This window comes from Xiphias gladius, chromosome 3 (genome assembly GCF_016859285.1).
Source record: "Xiphias gladius isolate SHS-SW01 ecotype Sanya breed wild chromosome 3, ASM1685928v1, whole genome shotgun sequence".
NCBI lineage: Eukaryota > Metazoa > Chordata > Actinopteri > Istiophoriformes > Xiphiidae > Xiphias > Xiphias gladius.
The window spans coordinates 3882804-3896999 of NC_053402.1; the positions used below are offsets into that span (position 1 = coordinate 3882804).

At 39.6% G+C, this 14196-nt stretch overlaps 1 protein-coding gene across 2 annotated transcripts in view; it reads right to left on the reverse strand.

The window, feature by feature from the left end:
• Positions 1–5678: 5678 nt before the first annotated feature.
• The window catches only part of gna13b (guanine nucleotide binding protein (G protein), alpha 13b), a 28636-nt gene continuing 20118 nt past the window's right edge, over positions 5679–14196 (reverse strand). The window contains exons 4-6 of one of the 2 annotated variants that reach the window (XR_005709703.1): positions 12609–12809; positions 10084–10797; positions 5679–6161 (exon numbers count right to left, since the gene is read on the reverse strand). Coding sequence is in view for 1 of the 2 variants with exons in the window: in XM_040157641.1 (XP_040013575.1) it covers positions 10426–10797; positions 12609–12809 (573 nt within the window). In the remaining variant the exon portion in view is untranslated. Of the gene's footprint in view, positions 6162–9671; positions 10798–12608; positions 12810–14196 lie in introns of those variants that run through there. The other variant, XM_040157641.1, reaches the window with a different exon arrangement.

The following is a 14196-nucleotide window of genomic DNA, read 5'->3' on the forward strand; positions in this document are numbered from 1 at the left end:
TCTGAAAATGCCTTCATGTATAGAATTAAATCTGAAAAAGTATTGATCATCATCCCAATAACCGTCAATATACCCAGACTAAAAATTTAAACCAGCTTGAGAGAACTAAACATCAGCTAATGTCCCTTAAATTATCATCAGTCAAAATTACATAAATCAGTTATCAATATACAAAGGCCGGGTGCTGTTCAAATTTCAAATTAAAAAGTGGACGGGGGATACTGTAAAGGGGGTTACTCCACAAACTACTCAGAGCTAGTATGAATAGTCTTTACAATATTTTACATGGAAAGTGGGGGACTCACCATTTTCCTATGGCTGCCCTATGTGTTTAAGCATGAATATCCACTGTTCATAACGGTGGCTGAAAGGAAAATTCCAAGGCTGAATTCCTGACTGACTAGTTACAGAGCTGCACCTGCTGACTGCATTCAAGTTCTCCCAGCTATTCATTCAGTGCTACTACGAGTAGTAAAACAGCACTCTCTACTGGCTGAACAGCAGTTATGAATCCCACACAGGGCCTTCTTTCTATGAGCAACAGTTTGTGTATTTTCAGAAACAAATTAGTCTGAATAATGTTCAGTACATAAACAAAGATCAAAATAGCTTTATTTTTATTTTAAGAACTAACAAGAATACAGTTCTGTTAAAATCCAGCTAATGGGATAAATATGCACAATATTTAAATCTAAATATGATCCAGGTGATAATCAACTTTACCCTAATTCTGTCACATATTTACCAGTATGACACTTTCCTTTATTAATGTAAATATTAAAACACTAACCAACAAACCCAGGGCAAAACTGCAGGAGTACAAACATATACATCCATTTACCTCTTTATTTGTATTATGGCAGAATGTAGTAATCCCTCCTTTATTAGCTCTTATTTTAAAAAGCAGACAACTGTCTTCATAAATAGCAAAGTGCAGTGTTAAATGTGATTATCGGATCAGGTGACACTATGTAGAGTATGAATCAGCAGGTTAGGCAACTCTACATGTTGACTGACCATTTTTAAAGACATGCTACACTTATTTTTAGTTTTGTGGATGGATACAGCATGGAAATAAATTAGCAGTAATCCTAAAACTTGTTTGAGCTGTGTGAGTGCATAACAGTGAACCTCCGGTGTACATTTTTCTTTTTTTTCAGTCATACAGTATTTTTTGAATGGTAATGCAGTGAAAGTGCAGATTGATTTGAATAGTCTGCACTCTGTACTGAAATCCTTACTGCATATCTGCTGCTGAAGTAAGGCAATTCAGATTTTGTTAATTAAAAACCAACGTCTTCTCTCAGAAATAACGTCTCAGGTACTCAGGATAATCAATTTTTCGTTTTTCATTTTTTTAAAAACTACGGCTGAAAATAGTTTCTAATGAAAGTCACTGACAAGACGGTATGTCAGTTATACTGAAATTTAAAATGTTAAATGTTTTGATACTTTTAGCACAAGTCCCAAGAGTAGAAGTGCTGGTGTGGTATAGTACAGAATTTACTATTCCACACCAGCACTCCATGAGAAACAGTGATCCACTACAATCGCCCCAAGAGCAGTTTTACTATTACAAAAAAAACATCTAATGTAATGTTGCCATGTACCTTCAGTGCACTATTCCTGTCAAAAGGGCATCATGACTCCATTTGACCAGGATGACATGATATATTCCAGCAGTTGTCCTGTTCGAAGAGTACATTACTAATGTTCTTGTACAGAGTGCTGAAAAGTATACGGATCAGTATCCCATCCTTTCCTCACTAACAACACTGTTATGTCACTCTATATAGTCTACTAATAGAGGAACATAATGTCAGCATGGAATAAACTCCCTGTACCTAGATCAGCTTTGTTTTCATGTGTATTAGTATCCCATTTCTGTATTGAATGAGTTACCACAGCAGCTGAAGAACAGAGTTTGGTTTCTGTCTGTCTGAACTCTGCTGCATTCACCATTGTGCTGGATTTTGCTGTTCCATCTCATCACCAGTGACTCAACACAAAAACAGCATTTATAATCTGTGTTACCAAAGTCAGACCCTACTTTTCACATTGCATTCACTTTATTAGCATGGTCATAATTACATTATGTACCATCATATTTTTTGTTTAACTACTTACAGTGTAAGTTGAGACAAAGACGTGCCTGTGAGCACGGCAGAGAATGATCAGAAACTGGGATCAGGTGTTTCCTGGCCATAGTATCCGGGTTTCTATCAGGTACTCCAGCTAGCAAATCCAGGTTTGTCTAAACCAGAATATGTTTACATGTGCAACACATAAACACAGAAACCTGATCATAACAATGATACTAGTGTGCATGTAAACACACAATAATGTACATCCAGAGTGCAGCTTTGCTCTGAGGCTGATGCTGAGATGAGCCCCATCTCCAGTGGACTGGTCCTGCCTGGAGAACAGTATTACTAAACATACAGTAGATAGATACAGTATTTGGATGACATGATTAATCCAAGTAGGCTGTTCCAAGCATCTTGGAGAACTTGCCACAATTATATTGATTTAGGCTGTCGCAGTGTCTTCTGTCTCTTCATGTAGTCCCAGGCTGACTCCATGCTATTGGGATCATGACTCTGTGGGGGCCAGACCATATGTTGCAGGACTCCTTTTTGTCTCTGAGGATAGCTCTTTATGAATCTGGCTGTATGTTTGGGCTCGTCCTGCTGCAGTATGAATTTGGGATGGATTTGATGGATAAGAATCTGAACATCTGAAGTGCCACAGACTTTCGCACAGTACTGTACATTAAGTTAGTCAGGGCTGCAACTATTATTTTCATAATTATTTTTTTGTTTTTATTAATAATTCATCGATAAAATATCAGAAAATGTCACATTACAGAACACGTTTGGCATTTTTCCTCAAAAAAATGACAAACTACTAATGTCTTATCAAGGTAGTTGCTGATCAATTTTCTGGCAATCAACTAATTGATTAATTAACTAATTGTTGCAGCTCTAAAACTATTAATATATCAGCATCATATACCAAAACTGTAGTTCAAAATGTTTGTATGACACAGCCATGTCCTTCTTGCAATGCAGAAATTTAAGAACAGCATAGACAGTTTTTAAAAAAAAAAAAACAGCTGGATTTATTTAGGAGAGTAGAAGGGTAAAACAGCATAAGTTAGACTGTACATTGAAAGCTTGTCTTGGGAAATACCAACTGGGAAGAGAAATATTTTATGTGAAGTACTTAGTATGAGGACCTCAGACTGCTTGTATGGCATAATTTAAAAAACCCTAAAACACAGTATAAAACTTTTGTTAACATGATTTGACAGTCGAGACTGAGCTTGGAAAAGGAGGCACTGAACATCAGTATATTTGGCAGATCATTTGCGGATTTTTTCCTGATGTGATTACAGGCATATATCTATAAAACACTGGCATAAAGAGAATCATCATTCAGTGAGATCATGATTATTTTTCACACAACATAATACCAAGTCATGGCTGTGGAACAGTGCTGTTGCATAGTTTGGACTATGTAAGGTGACACTGGTTTCCTCTCACAGGTATTTACAACCAAAAACTTTTTAAAAAGAAAAACAAACAAACAAACAAACAAAAAAAAAAACGACTTTTCATCAGCAGCTTTTACAAAACCAGTATTACAAACATTAGAAGGCAAAGTCAAAGGCTGAGTCTTAGGAGAATGAGACACTGCTCAACGTGGCGCTTTGGGAGCAGAAATAGAACAAGGCCTCCTGGCTAAATCCAGTTCTTCCCTGTTCCCAGATCAGAAAAAAACTAATCCCCACCAGATCCCAGGGTCTGACAGCACTTAAAACTAGCACTACTGAAACCATTCCATCTCGGGATCTGGTGACAGATCTGGGATGCTAGAAGGTAGATGGTTATCCTGTGACAGCACTGACTCAAATACAAAACAGTGGCCATCACCCATCACAAAGCCTGGACCACAGTCCAACAGAGAACTCATACAACTCCTTAGCACAAAGGCGACAACTAAAACAAACACATCTGGGATTATGAGCTGTGGATTTAAGGTGGAGATTTAGTTTGGTGTGGACACTTTGGGCATCAGTATGCTTCAAATAAAGTGCCTGTCAGATCCTGTAACAGTGTTTGAAACCCTGTCTCTGAAGGCAGAATTAGAGGGGCTGAATCCAAAACAATTTGCAACTTTTTGAAAAAGACAATTAGACTATTAAGTCCACTTTACACAGTTGATCGGTCCATTGTGCGGAGTAAAAGTAGGCAGGGTTTGAACATTTCTTTCAAGCTCTTTTGCTCCATTCCCCACACAACTACTTCTGTCACTTTTCAAGTGAACAACTGAGTGCAACACCATAAATGCTTTTAAGGAGTGACTGCCCAAAAGTGTGTGCTTTTATCCCAATTTTTTTGTTTGTTTAAAGCATAGTGAACCCTTTAAGGGGTTAAAAGAAACAACAGTAAATAGTCATTTACAGCAGATCCACCACTGGTCTGTCTTTGCGAGGAGAAAAAAACCTGAAAAGAAAGAGGGTTCTGAGATTTGGACTTTTTCCTTAGAAATCAAAGTTTAATCACAGAATGTGTTAAAAAAAATCTATGCTCAAATGAAGACTAGTTAGCTTGTCACAACGTTCAAACGCATCTCACAGTCTTCATGTGTCACTCTGGACCCGTGATAGCAGCTGGTCTATACTAAAGCATGGTCTTTGGTGTCAGACCTAAATGGCACCCTGACCTAGCTCCATTCACTGATGAAGACCACGAGATGCAGCTGAAAGCTCTGAAACACTCTTAAGCATACCTTTGAGGTTAGACTTTATTACACATAATCTTGTAGAAAGTTTCAAATGAACTTCCGTTCTTTAATCTATTAATGTTTTTTTTTTCCTGAAATAGTTATCATTCTGACTTTGAACACCAAATTCAGAAAGACGTTTTCTTCAGAATACAGATACATCTCAGAACTGCCTTTTTTCTTTTTTCCTCCATCCAATCCAGACCCTTTTCTGAATCCATCAGATGTAGGAAGACGGTTGAAAAAGTAGGTGCTCTGAAAGGATTTGGTTCTTTTCTGGTGCTGGCTACAACTCAACTCAGAGCCTGTCAGACTGTAGAGTCTTGATGTTACATTATGGAGAAATGTGACATCACAAAGGCTCCATTAAAGAGCCGAGACACTGTAACAGCATGTGGGACATCATCACTCACCCATCTGCTCATGGTTCTGTGACAATATACTGTCTGTGCTCTAATAATCAAAACCAAGTTTGTTCACCATTGACAAAGGCTCTATCAGGGCACAGGCCTGTTCTGCATTACTTCATGGTGTGTGTTGTAACTACAGGCTTCCTTGGGGCCTGAAGTGATGACATGACAAAACAGTCTGAATCCAGACAAAGAGGCCTCTGCTGGGTTTTAGCTTTACAGCAGCAGCAGACAGTGTGTTTGTGCCACACACACACAAACACAAACACAAACACACACACACACACACACACACACACACACACACACACACACACACACACACACACACACACACACACACACACACACACACACACACACACACACAGGCTGCTTCGTCCTGATGCGGACAAACTGACGGAGGGAGGATCATGCTGACTGGCAGTGCACCAAGCTTTTGGTTACCAGCCCTGTTGGTCAACTTCCTCTTACCATTCAAAAGTTGTTAAAACGCACACACCAAAATCAGCCATGTTTTAACTGCTTCATGCTAGCACACACGTTGAGTGACAGCAGGCTCCTTGTTGGTCTGGGGGACACTGGATGCTAATATAGCTATCTGGGACAATAGCAATCTAACTTGTCTCTCAAGAAGTCCATTACCCCTTCATGTCCCTGATTAAGGCAATCATTTACTCAAAGCTAATTCTAAATGTGAATGTAAAAATATCAGGGCTGAAGTAAGTGTAGTATCAAACTGATTCATCCTGCAAATGTGAGGAGAAAAGAGGAACACACAATGAATGTGAAGCAAACAAAAATAAAGCTGAAATGTGTGACCCAAAGAACTGGCAACTAATCATGTGACACTTGTCTAACTAATGTCACTGAACTGAGCTGTAGGAAGAACTGTTTTCTGCCTTCAGCTGCTGCACCAGAGCAACAGTTGAGACAGTAGCTCCTCGATGTCTATTAGATTAGCTGTAGGTAAGGGAAAAAAAAAAGATTAGCAAATTTTAGCCCACAGACTACAAATCATGTTGGCTTCCATTCATTTTCACATAGTATGAAAATGACATCTGAAAATGGTGTGGACTGCAACCATAGGGTCTGCATTATTTTTCTGCAAAATCATTTTCAGAGTACACAGAGATGGATGGACACCAGTGGATGTCTAAATACCTAAACAATATTTAGTGTGAATTAAAAAAAGGTAACCAAGCTAAATTTTGCAAATACACTGTTTAGGTTTTCTACAACACTAAATCCACTTTTCTGGAGTTATTTAATTGAAGATCCAAGTATTATATGGGTCCATAGTTATACGAGTGAAACTCAAGCTGTTATGCCACCTGTGCAGACAACTGTACTGATTAACACTGAGACAGAAGACCAAACGGGGCTGAAACACATCCAGTGTAGACATGGAGCAAGACACCAGAGCAACAATCTGTCAGAGGAGTTTGGGAGTAGTTGTGGGGTAATTGGGGCATGTTCAAGCTAAAACAGGGTGTCGTTCAGTCTTTTGAGTGATTAGCTGCCATTAGCAATTACAACAACAACTATAAAGAGTAAAACAGTAACATAATGTAGCTAGGCTGATGTATGTAGAATGTCTGTGTTTTCACACAAACATAAGACCATGACCTATTTGTTGAGATACTGAAAACAATAAAACATTTTTATATCAATCAGGTTTAAAGTGGGGGAGATGTAACAGCTCAACAAAAGCCCAATTTCATTACATTTGTAACCTGTTATACTTTTTATCACCTTGGTGACTATCCTTCAACGTATGCTGAAGTGTTAGCATGAACCAGTGGAGCTAGTTATCCAGAGGACTTTGTTGTTCATGGTTTCAAACACACCTGGAGTGAGCTGATTAACGGGGGTGTCTCCTAAAACACCTTAAGACAAGCCACCAGACGCCTGCTTTTTTAAAAATAAAGACCATCAAAAAAAATTAATATCAAATCGAATAAAAATAACACTAATGGTCATACATATAAATCTGTGTAGAGGGTTACATTAGCTGTTAGAAACAAGAGTAATGTTGGTGTGAGATACATAATGATGAATTAGGCATTAGAAAAGGAGTTAAGAGGACAATGTGAACTATACATAACCTGTATACTGTACAACAGTGAGAGCAGCCAGCAGACACCAACTGCTAAGGATCATTAGTAACAAAGGCTGGCTTTATCCCTTTTTTTTTAAGTTAAGATGTGTGGAAAGGAAAGATGGACAGCATTAATAGGTACCTTTTGGAAAATAAAAATGATCTGAGACAGCTAAAGAAAGACTGAGCCACCTTGTCAATTGTAGAATAATACACAACAGATAAGCTAAAGTGGAGAGATAAAACATACAGGCTTGGATGTGAAATTCCATGGGGTTTCAGTATAAATTTGGCCATTTTCAACCTCAACCACATCATGCATCATTACCCCTTGAGAAACAATTAAATTAGGCAACAATGGTCATTGTATCACAACGGTTCAGACATTAAGATTACATGATGCTTACGTTAAAGGACATGATGTTTTTATGTATTTCAGGCTACACCTTGTGCACCCAAAATTCAACCTGACATATCTGGTATCACTGAAAACTCCTGGATCTCCACTAACTTTAAACATTAAGATTTTTCAAGTGATGGATTCAGCAGGGTAGACTTGAAGAGGTTAATGTCCTGCTTGCTTCAGCTTGCAGCTCCGCAATACAGATGACACAAATGGACACTGGAAATGTGCTCAATTCAGTTTACTATGACAAAACCGCTTTTACTGTTCATTCACACTATTGACAGACGAGCAGCTGCAGTCGGCCACCAAAGTAAATGACTTAACATTTATTTTCTCATGATATTTTAGGTGATTTTGGAGTTGATTTTTTGTGTCCATCAGCCCAGCAAGAATGTAAAAAAGAGCACTGGTAGCAAGGCAAGCAAGACAAAAACAGAATTTTTCAATGGAAGCATACCACAGACCCAGTGTAACCCTGGCATTACCATGTGATCTGTATCTGGTTTATGTTATCTGGATATGGAAAAACAAATTAGTGCAGTTGTTAATTCACACAGAAAACATGGAAATGGGAACACTACCAGATGTGCTGACCAAATTAGGATGTGGTCCAGGACGTCAACCAGATGTGGTGTGTGGAGATGGGACTCCTTCGAGCAACGCCCTTTGTTGACAAGTCTGCCAGCTCTGCCTACCTTCTTAGGGGTCAAACACCAACAGCATTGGTCCCAAGGGTTGGTATTGGCCTCTTAGATGCTCTGACCCAGCAAGTCTTTTGTACCAAGTTATGTTAGGTGCTGCTTTGAGTCTTAGTTTGGATACTGAGATCCGATTAGAGGTGCAAATAACGATTATTGTTATGATCAATTTTTTCAAGTTGATGTTATCAAATGTCTTGTTTTCTCTGACCAACAGTCCAAAACACAAAGATATTCAATTTACTACAATGTAAGACTAGGAAATGCAACAAATTTCCACATTTGAGAACTTAGAACCATCAAATTTTGGCACCTTTGCTTGAAAAATTACTTAAATGATTAACAAAAGAAATAAAAACAATTGAAATAACAACACAACTTCTTAATACTAGGTGTAAATGCACAGGTCTGTGGTCAGATGGCATCAATCAGATAATGCAACTAGATGCAGATCGCATGTTAATACAGGGTGGAAATGGGGCCATGAGGTCTTTTTGTCCAGATCCTGACGGTAAAATATGCTCAAGGTTGAAGATGGCCAGCGTTTTGCTTTAGAAGCATAAAGGGTCTTTTCTGCTGACACATACAGAGAAAAGACCCGATAAAATCTGTCATTTGATTGTGGAAGGGCAGAGACATGAGAGTTCTGGTTGGCTTCAAATCACAGAGAAGTGGTTCACAATGTGCCCTGAGAAAAAGCAAAAAACGATGTGTCACTCTTAACCCTGCACTAGCTATCCTGATTGCACGTTGTTTTATTTTACAAGTGGTCTATTTGTTTGTGTCTGTGCTCCCTCTCACCCCCCCACACCCAACCCTCCCTACTCCCCTAATTAACTGTAATAGAGTCCATCAGCAGTCACACATCCACAAAGTGTAAACCCCCATAAAATATAAGTTAAAGAAAAATGCATAGGTACAAACAATATATTCATACACTAGAAAAAGAAACAAAATGATTAGAACTATAATTAAGTTTACTTGGGAACAGGAATTCCTATCTGTGTGTGTGTGTGTGTGTGTGTGTGTGTGTGTGTGTGTGTGTGTTTATGTGTACTTGTACTAAATGCTAAAACTGTTGAGTTTTAGTCCATTGGAGTGGGGACATTTTGGCCTTTCCTAACACCTTCAAAGGAGGGGTAAGACTTGATATTAGGGTTCAGGTAGAATTATCTTTAGGTTAGGGTAAGGGTTGGGGTTAGGCATTTAGTTGTGATGGTTGAGGTTAGTTTAAAGGGCTAGGTAATGCATTATGTCAATGAGTGTCCTCACAAAGTAGTACAAGTGTGTGTGGGTGTGTGTGTGTGTGTGTGTTTGTTTGTTTGTTTGTGTGTGAGTGTGTGAGAGAGAGAGAGAGAAAGTGTGCGCTCTTTCCTGTTCCACTGCTCTCAAAGGAAATCCCCATCCCGGCCCAGTGATGTCATCACCAAGCGCCCTTTGGAAAGCAGATGTAAAACCAAAGACAAAACGAAAGAAGTTCTGCAAAGGAAGGCAACACCTGGCAACAGTCGCTGAACCACTGATATCAGTGTTGCCTGCAGGCAGCTTTGATGGCTACTCAGTAACACCAATTTATAATAAACCCCTCCCCCTCTCCCTCCCTAACAACAGTGGTAAGAGCAGCATAGAAAAAGGACAGTGTGTGGATGTGAATCAGAGCAACACATAGGGAGGACATACCATAAAATATGTCGGGGAGGTCCACTGCAGAGTGTGGACGGGGGGCAGAGAGTGGGGGTTAGAGGTCATTTACAGTGGTTTGAAGGGTCAGAGGGTGGTTTGGGCTCTGAGCCAAAGGCAGCTGTTATAAGTCACAGTGATCAAGCTCAATAAGGTAGAGAGCAAGCGTGGGGGGGGGGGGTAGTAGTGGTGGCTTTAATACACAGTCAAAGTTCAAAAGTGACACTGCCTGCTCCCCTTACAGGCTGGTGGTGGCAGCGAGGGGAAGGAAAAAGGCACCTTCACACCAACTTTCCGTCTGCCTCCACCCATCCCTCCTCCTCCTCCTCCTTGTCAGTCCCCTCACTGCAGCATCAGCTGTTTGAGGTTGTCGTGAAGGATGGTGTCCTTGACATCACGGAACACCAGCCGGATGTTCTCAGTGTTGATGGCAGTGGTGAAGTGGTGGTACAGCGGTTTCTGCTGCTGCTCACGGCGCTTTTTGCGAAAGCATTCCACCAGGAAGCGCTGGACATCAGCCAGGCTCGTGGGATCGCCCGAGAACTCGGGGAAGTAGTCTTTGATAGACACCTGCTTCACCTTATCCTCCAGCAGGTCCGTCTTGTTCAGGAACAGGATGATAGAGACGTTACTGAAAACTCGGTTGTTGACGATGGTCTCAAAAATGTTAAGGGACTCGCTCAGCCGGTTGGTCTGCCGGTCCTCCATTAGCACCTGCAGGTGTTAGAATGCAGACATGTGTGCTGGGGTCAAAGGGGATTGTGACAATATGCGTCTGGTATGAGCAACAGGTTTGTTTGACTGTGCTTTGCACAAAGAATAGAAGCAAATCTATGTCAAAATAGCCTTCCAACAATGAAAAAGCTGTCTTATAGCCCTTTACCATCGCAGCAACTTCTCCAGGAACATTTATAACAACTCAGAATCTTAACCTGCATTTACACCAGAGGAAAAATGGTCCATTTTATAATTCTTTTGCCAAAGGCCCTGATCCCCCCCAAAAAATATGTCTTTTTGGGGGGGGATCAGGACCTATTGTTTTTTTTAGTTTTTTTTTTAAATCCAGTATTTGACTTATTACCGTCATTTTTATATTTTTTTTTAGATACAGTGTAAACACAAACAGCAATGCACAAAAGGAACTTCGCAGCCCAACTGCACTGCAGGGACTTAAAGAAATGTAATGTAGCATGTAGCCTTTGTCACGGGCGCTGCCTTTGTTTCCACTGTTCCCCAGTTTATGGTGCTAAATTTCAACACTTCTCAGTAACTAATAAAAATGCAAGTTCCAAATGTGATTGATCAAGCAGTTGTGACATCACATCACACCAAGGACAACTACAACACACAACAAACACAACAACAGAAGCCACCCTCTTACTATTTCATCTGCGTCGACCAGGACAACCAATACTTTAAAAAAAACAAAAAAAACAGTGGAGAACGCTTGATGGACAAAGAACGTCTAGTTGTCTAATTAGTGTTTGTGGAGAGGACATTGAGAGGGAACTTGAGTCAGCTGTTAGTAACCAAAAGATGGACCAGAAGCAATTTCAGCACTTGGAAGAAGTGGGTATATAAATCTAACTCAAACAGTGCAGGGAAAAAAGTTAAAAGCTGAAACAAGATTACTGGGGAAAAAACAAAAACAAAAAACACTATGTGCACAGTGGACCAAACCTATGATATGATTTGGTGCCCCCGGACAGCCCCGTCTTGGGCTACCCAACAAGATCATCCAGGTTCAGCAGGGACGTCAGTTGACGAATAAACTTCTATTTCAAATGTCCATAAATGTGAAAGAAAATCAACAACAAATCTGCACCACTTCTTCCATTGCTGTCTGTCCCACAACTACTTATTTCATTCACCTACTAAACAGCAAATGAAAATGAGGTTGAGAAAGACCCTGTACCAAAGCATCACAAGATGTCAAAGTTCAGGTTCTGGGTTGTTAAAGGTCTGGACTAGAAAGGGCTACTTGTTCCTGATTTTTTCCTTCTGGTGGTTATTTAGCTCCTGGGACAATTTGGGCAAAAAGGGCTTTTCTGTTATGTTCATTTTTTAAGACTTGCCTGTGTTTTAGTCATTACAGAGTTATGACCGAATTGAAAACCTCACTGGCTGGCCAAAAAACTGTAATTCCTCATATACAAAGTATAAATATTTATTAACCTACTTTCATAACATAATATTTTTAAATTACCTTGGAGATCTCCATGTTGGTATGTTGTGGAATACTGAGGTTATCATTAGAAGAAAACTTTCAAATGCAAATTAATAGCAGGAAAAACTACTTCTGGAACCTGCCTCTCATCTCACTCTATAGTGAGATATTTCATCCAAAAGAGCTGGGTTGATGCAGATTTTCTCTAGATATGTGATGTTGTGTTCTTGAATTTAATAATCTGATTTGTGAGAAATTTTGGTCTGTTTAAGTGGAATACAGAAAAGTAAATTCTGCGACATTCAGGAATTCCATGCCCTGTGTTCTCACTGCACTGTGTGGCTTCCAGGTGACTCACCTGATCATATTCAGAAGAGGAGACAAGGAAGAGGATGGAAGTGACTGAGTCAAAGCATTCGAACCAGCGCCGCCTCTCAGAGCGCTGACCGCCCACGTCCACCATCTTGAAGGGCACATTCTTAATCTCAAAGTCGTACTCATGGATGCCCTTAGTGGGTTTTCTGGCCAAGAGGATGTCCTGTTGGCTGGGGAGGTAGTCCTGCAAGCAGATTATTACGTTTTTAGAGACAGGTTTCCACAGATTTTAGAGTGCGCATTCCAGGTTTACATCATAACTTGCATATTCAATAACCGTGTTTAGGCTGTGTTGATACATACAGTTAGGTGCCAAAGTATTTGGACAGTGACACAAGTTTTGTAGTTTTGCCTCTGTATGCCAACACAATGGATTTGAAACAAACAAATCAAGATGTGATTGAAGTGTAGTCTTTCAGCTTTAATTCAAAGGGTTTCACAAAAATATTACATTATGCGTTTAGAAAATACAGCCCTTTTTATACATGCATTCATTGAATGCTAAGGATTTTCATCCAAGTATTAAAAATAATTTTGATTGTTATAATTATGTTGGTTTGTCCAATTACTTTTGACCCTCTGATAATGAGGGACTATGTATAAAGATGGCTGTCATTCCTTAACAGTTAATCTGATATTTTTTTAAACCACTTCCATTAAAGCTCAAAGTCTACACTTCAATCACATCTTGATTTGTTGTTAAAAATCCATTGTGGTGGTGTACAGAGATGAAATTATGAAAATTGTATTACTGTCCAAATACTTAGGGACCTAACTATCTTCTAGAGAAACTCAAGGATATTGCTTATAAAAAATTCTCTAATACACACATACAAACTTCACAATCAGTGTCAATTAGAGTTAGATAAAGAAATGCTTAGCTTTTCGGTGCAGATAAAAGCAGTGCACAAACTTCTCATTTGCTGCATTTGCTGCTGATTTGGGGGACATCCCTGTTTAACACACTGCATTCCTAAAATACCAGAGCACACAAACAAATGTAGGGCTGCCAGAGAATGTGTATGAGGGGAGCAGGACTAGGTATTTCTCCTTATCGATGACAAGGCTTTGCAAATCAATCCAAAGTGAATAAAAGAAGTAAATCTTTAACTATATGGAACCAAATATGATGTAATATTATTCCCAGTCATGTTTTGACAGTGTCGTGTCTGTTTGTCAGTATGCTCCAAGATAGATTCAAATTCCTGATATTCCAGAGATGATGACTCAGCGCTGACACAGTCTACACTTGTGTGTGTGCTGGTACACACACACACACACACACACACACACACACACACACACACACACACACACACACAAACACAAAATGCATATTTTCCCAAATATCCGCAAGAACACAAGAAACATCATAAGGAAGAAATCAAGCACTGAGAAAGCATGCGAATAGTCTTTTCTGGGTAACTTACCTTTGGAAGCACTTAACACAACATCAAATTAATAAACAGCCTCATCTATCTGGTTAATTTAGTCAAGATCTTTGACCAGGAGGAATCCCCGACGAGTCTGTCTGGTCTCCAAACTATGTTTTGTCATGAAAACACATGCCA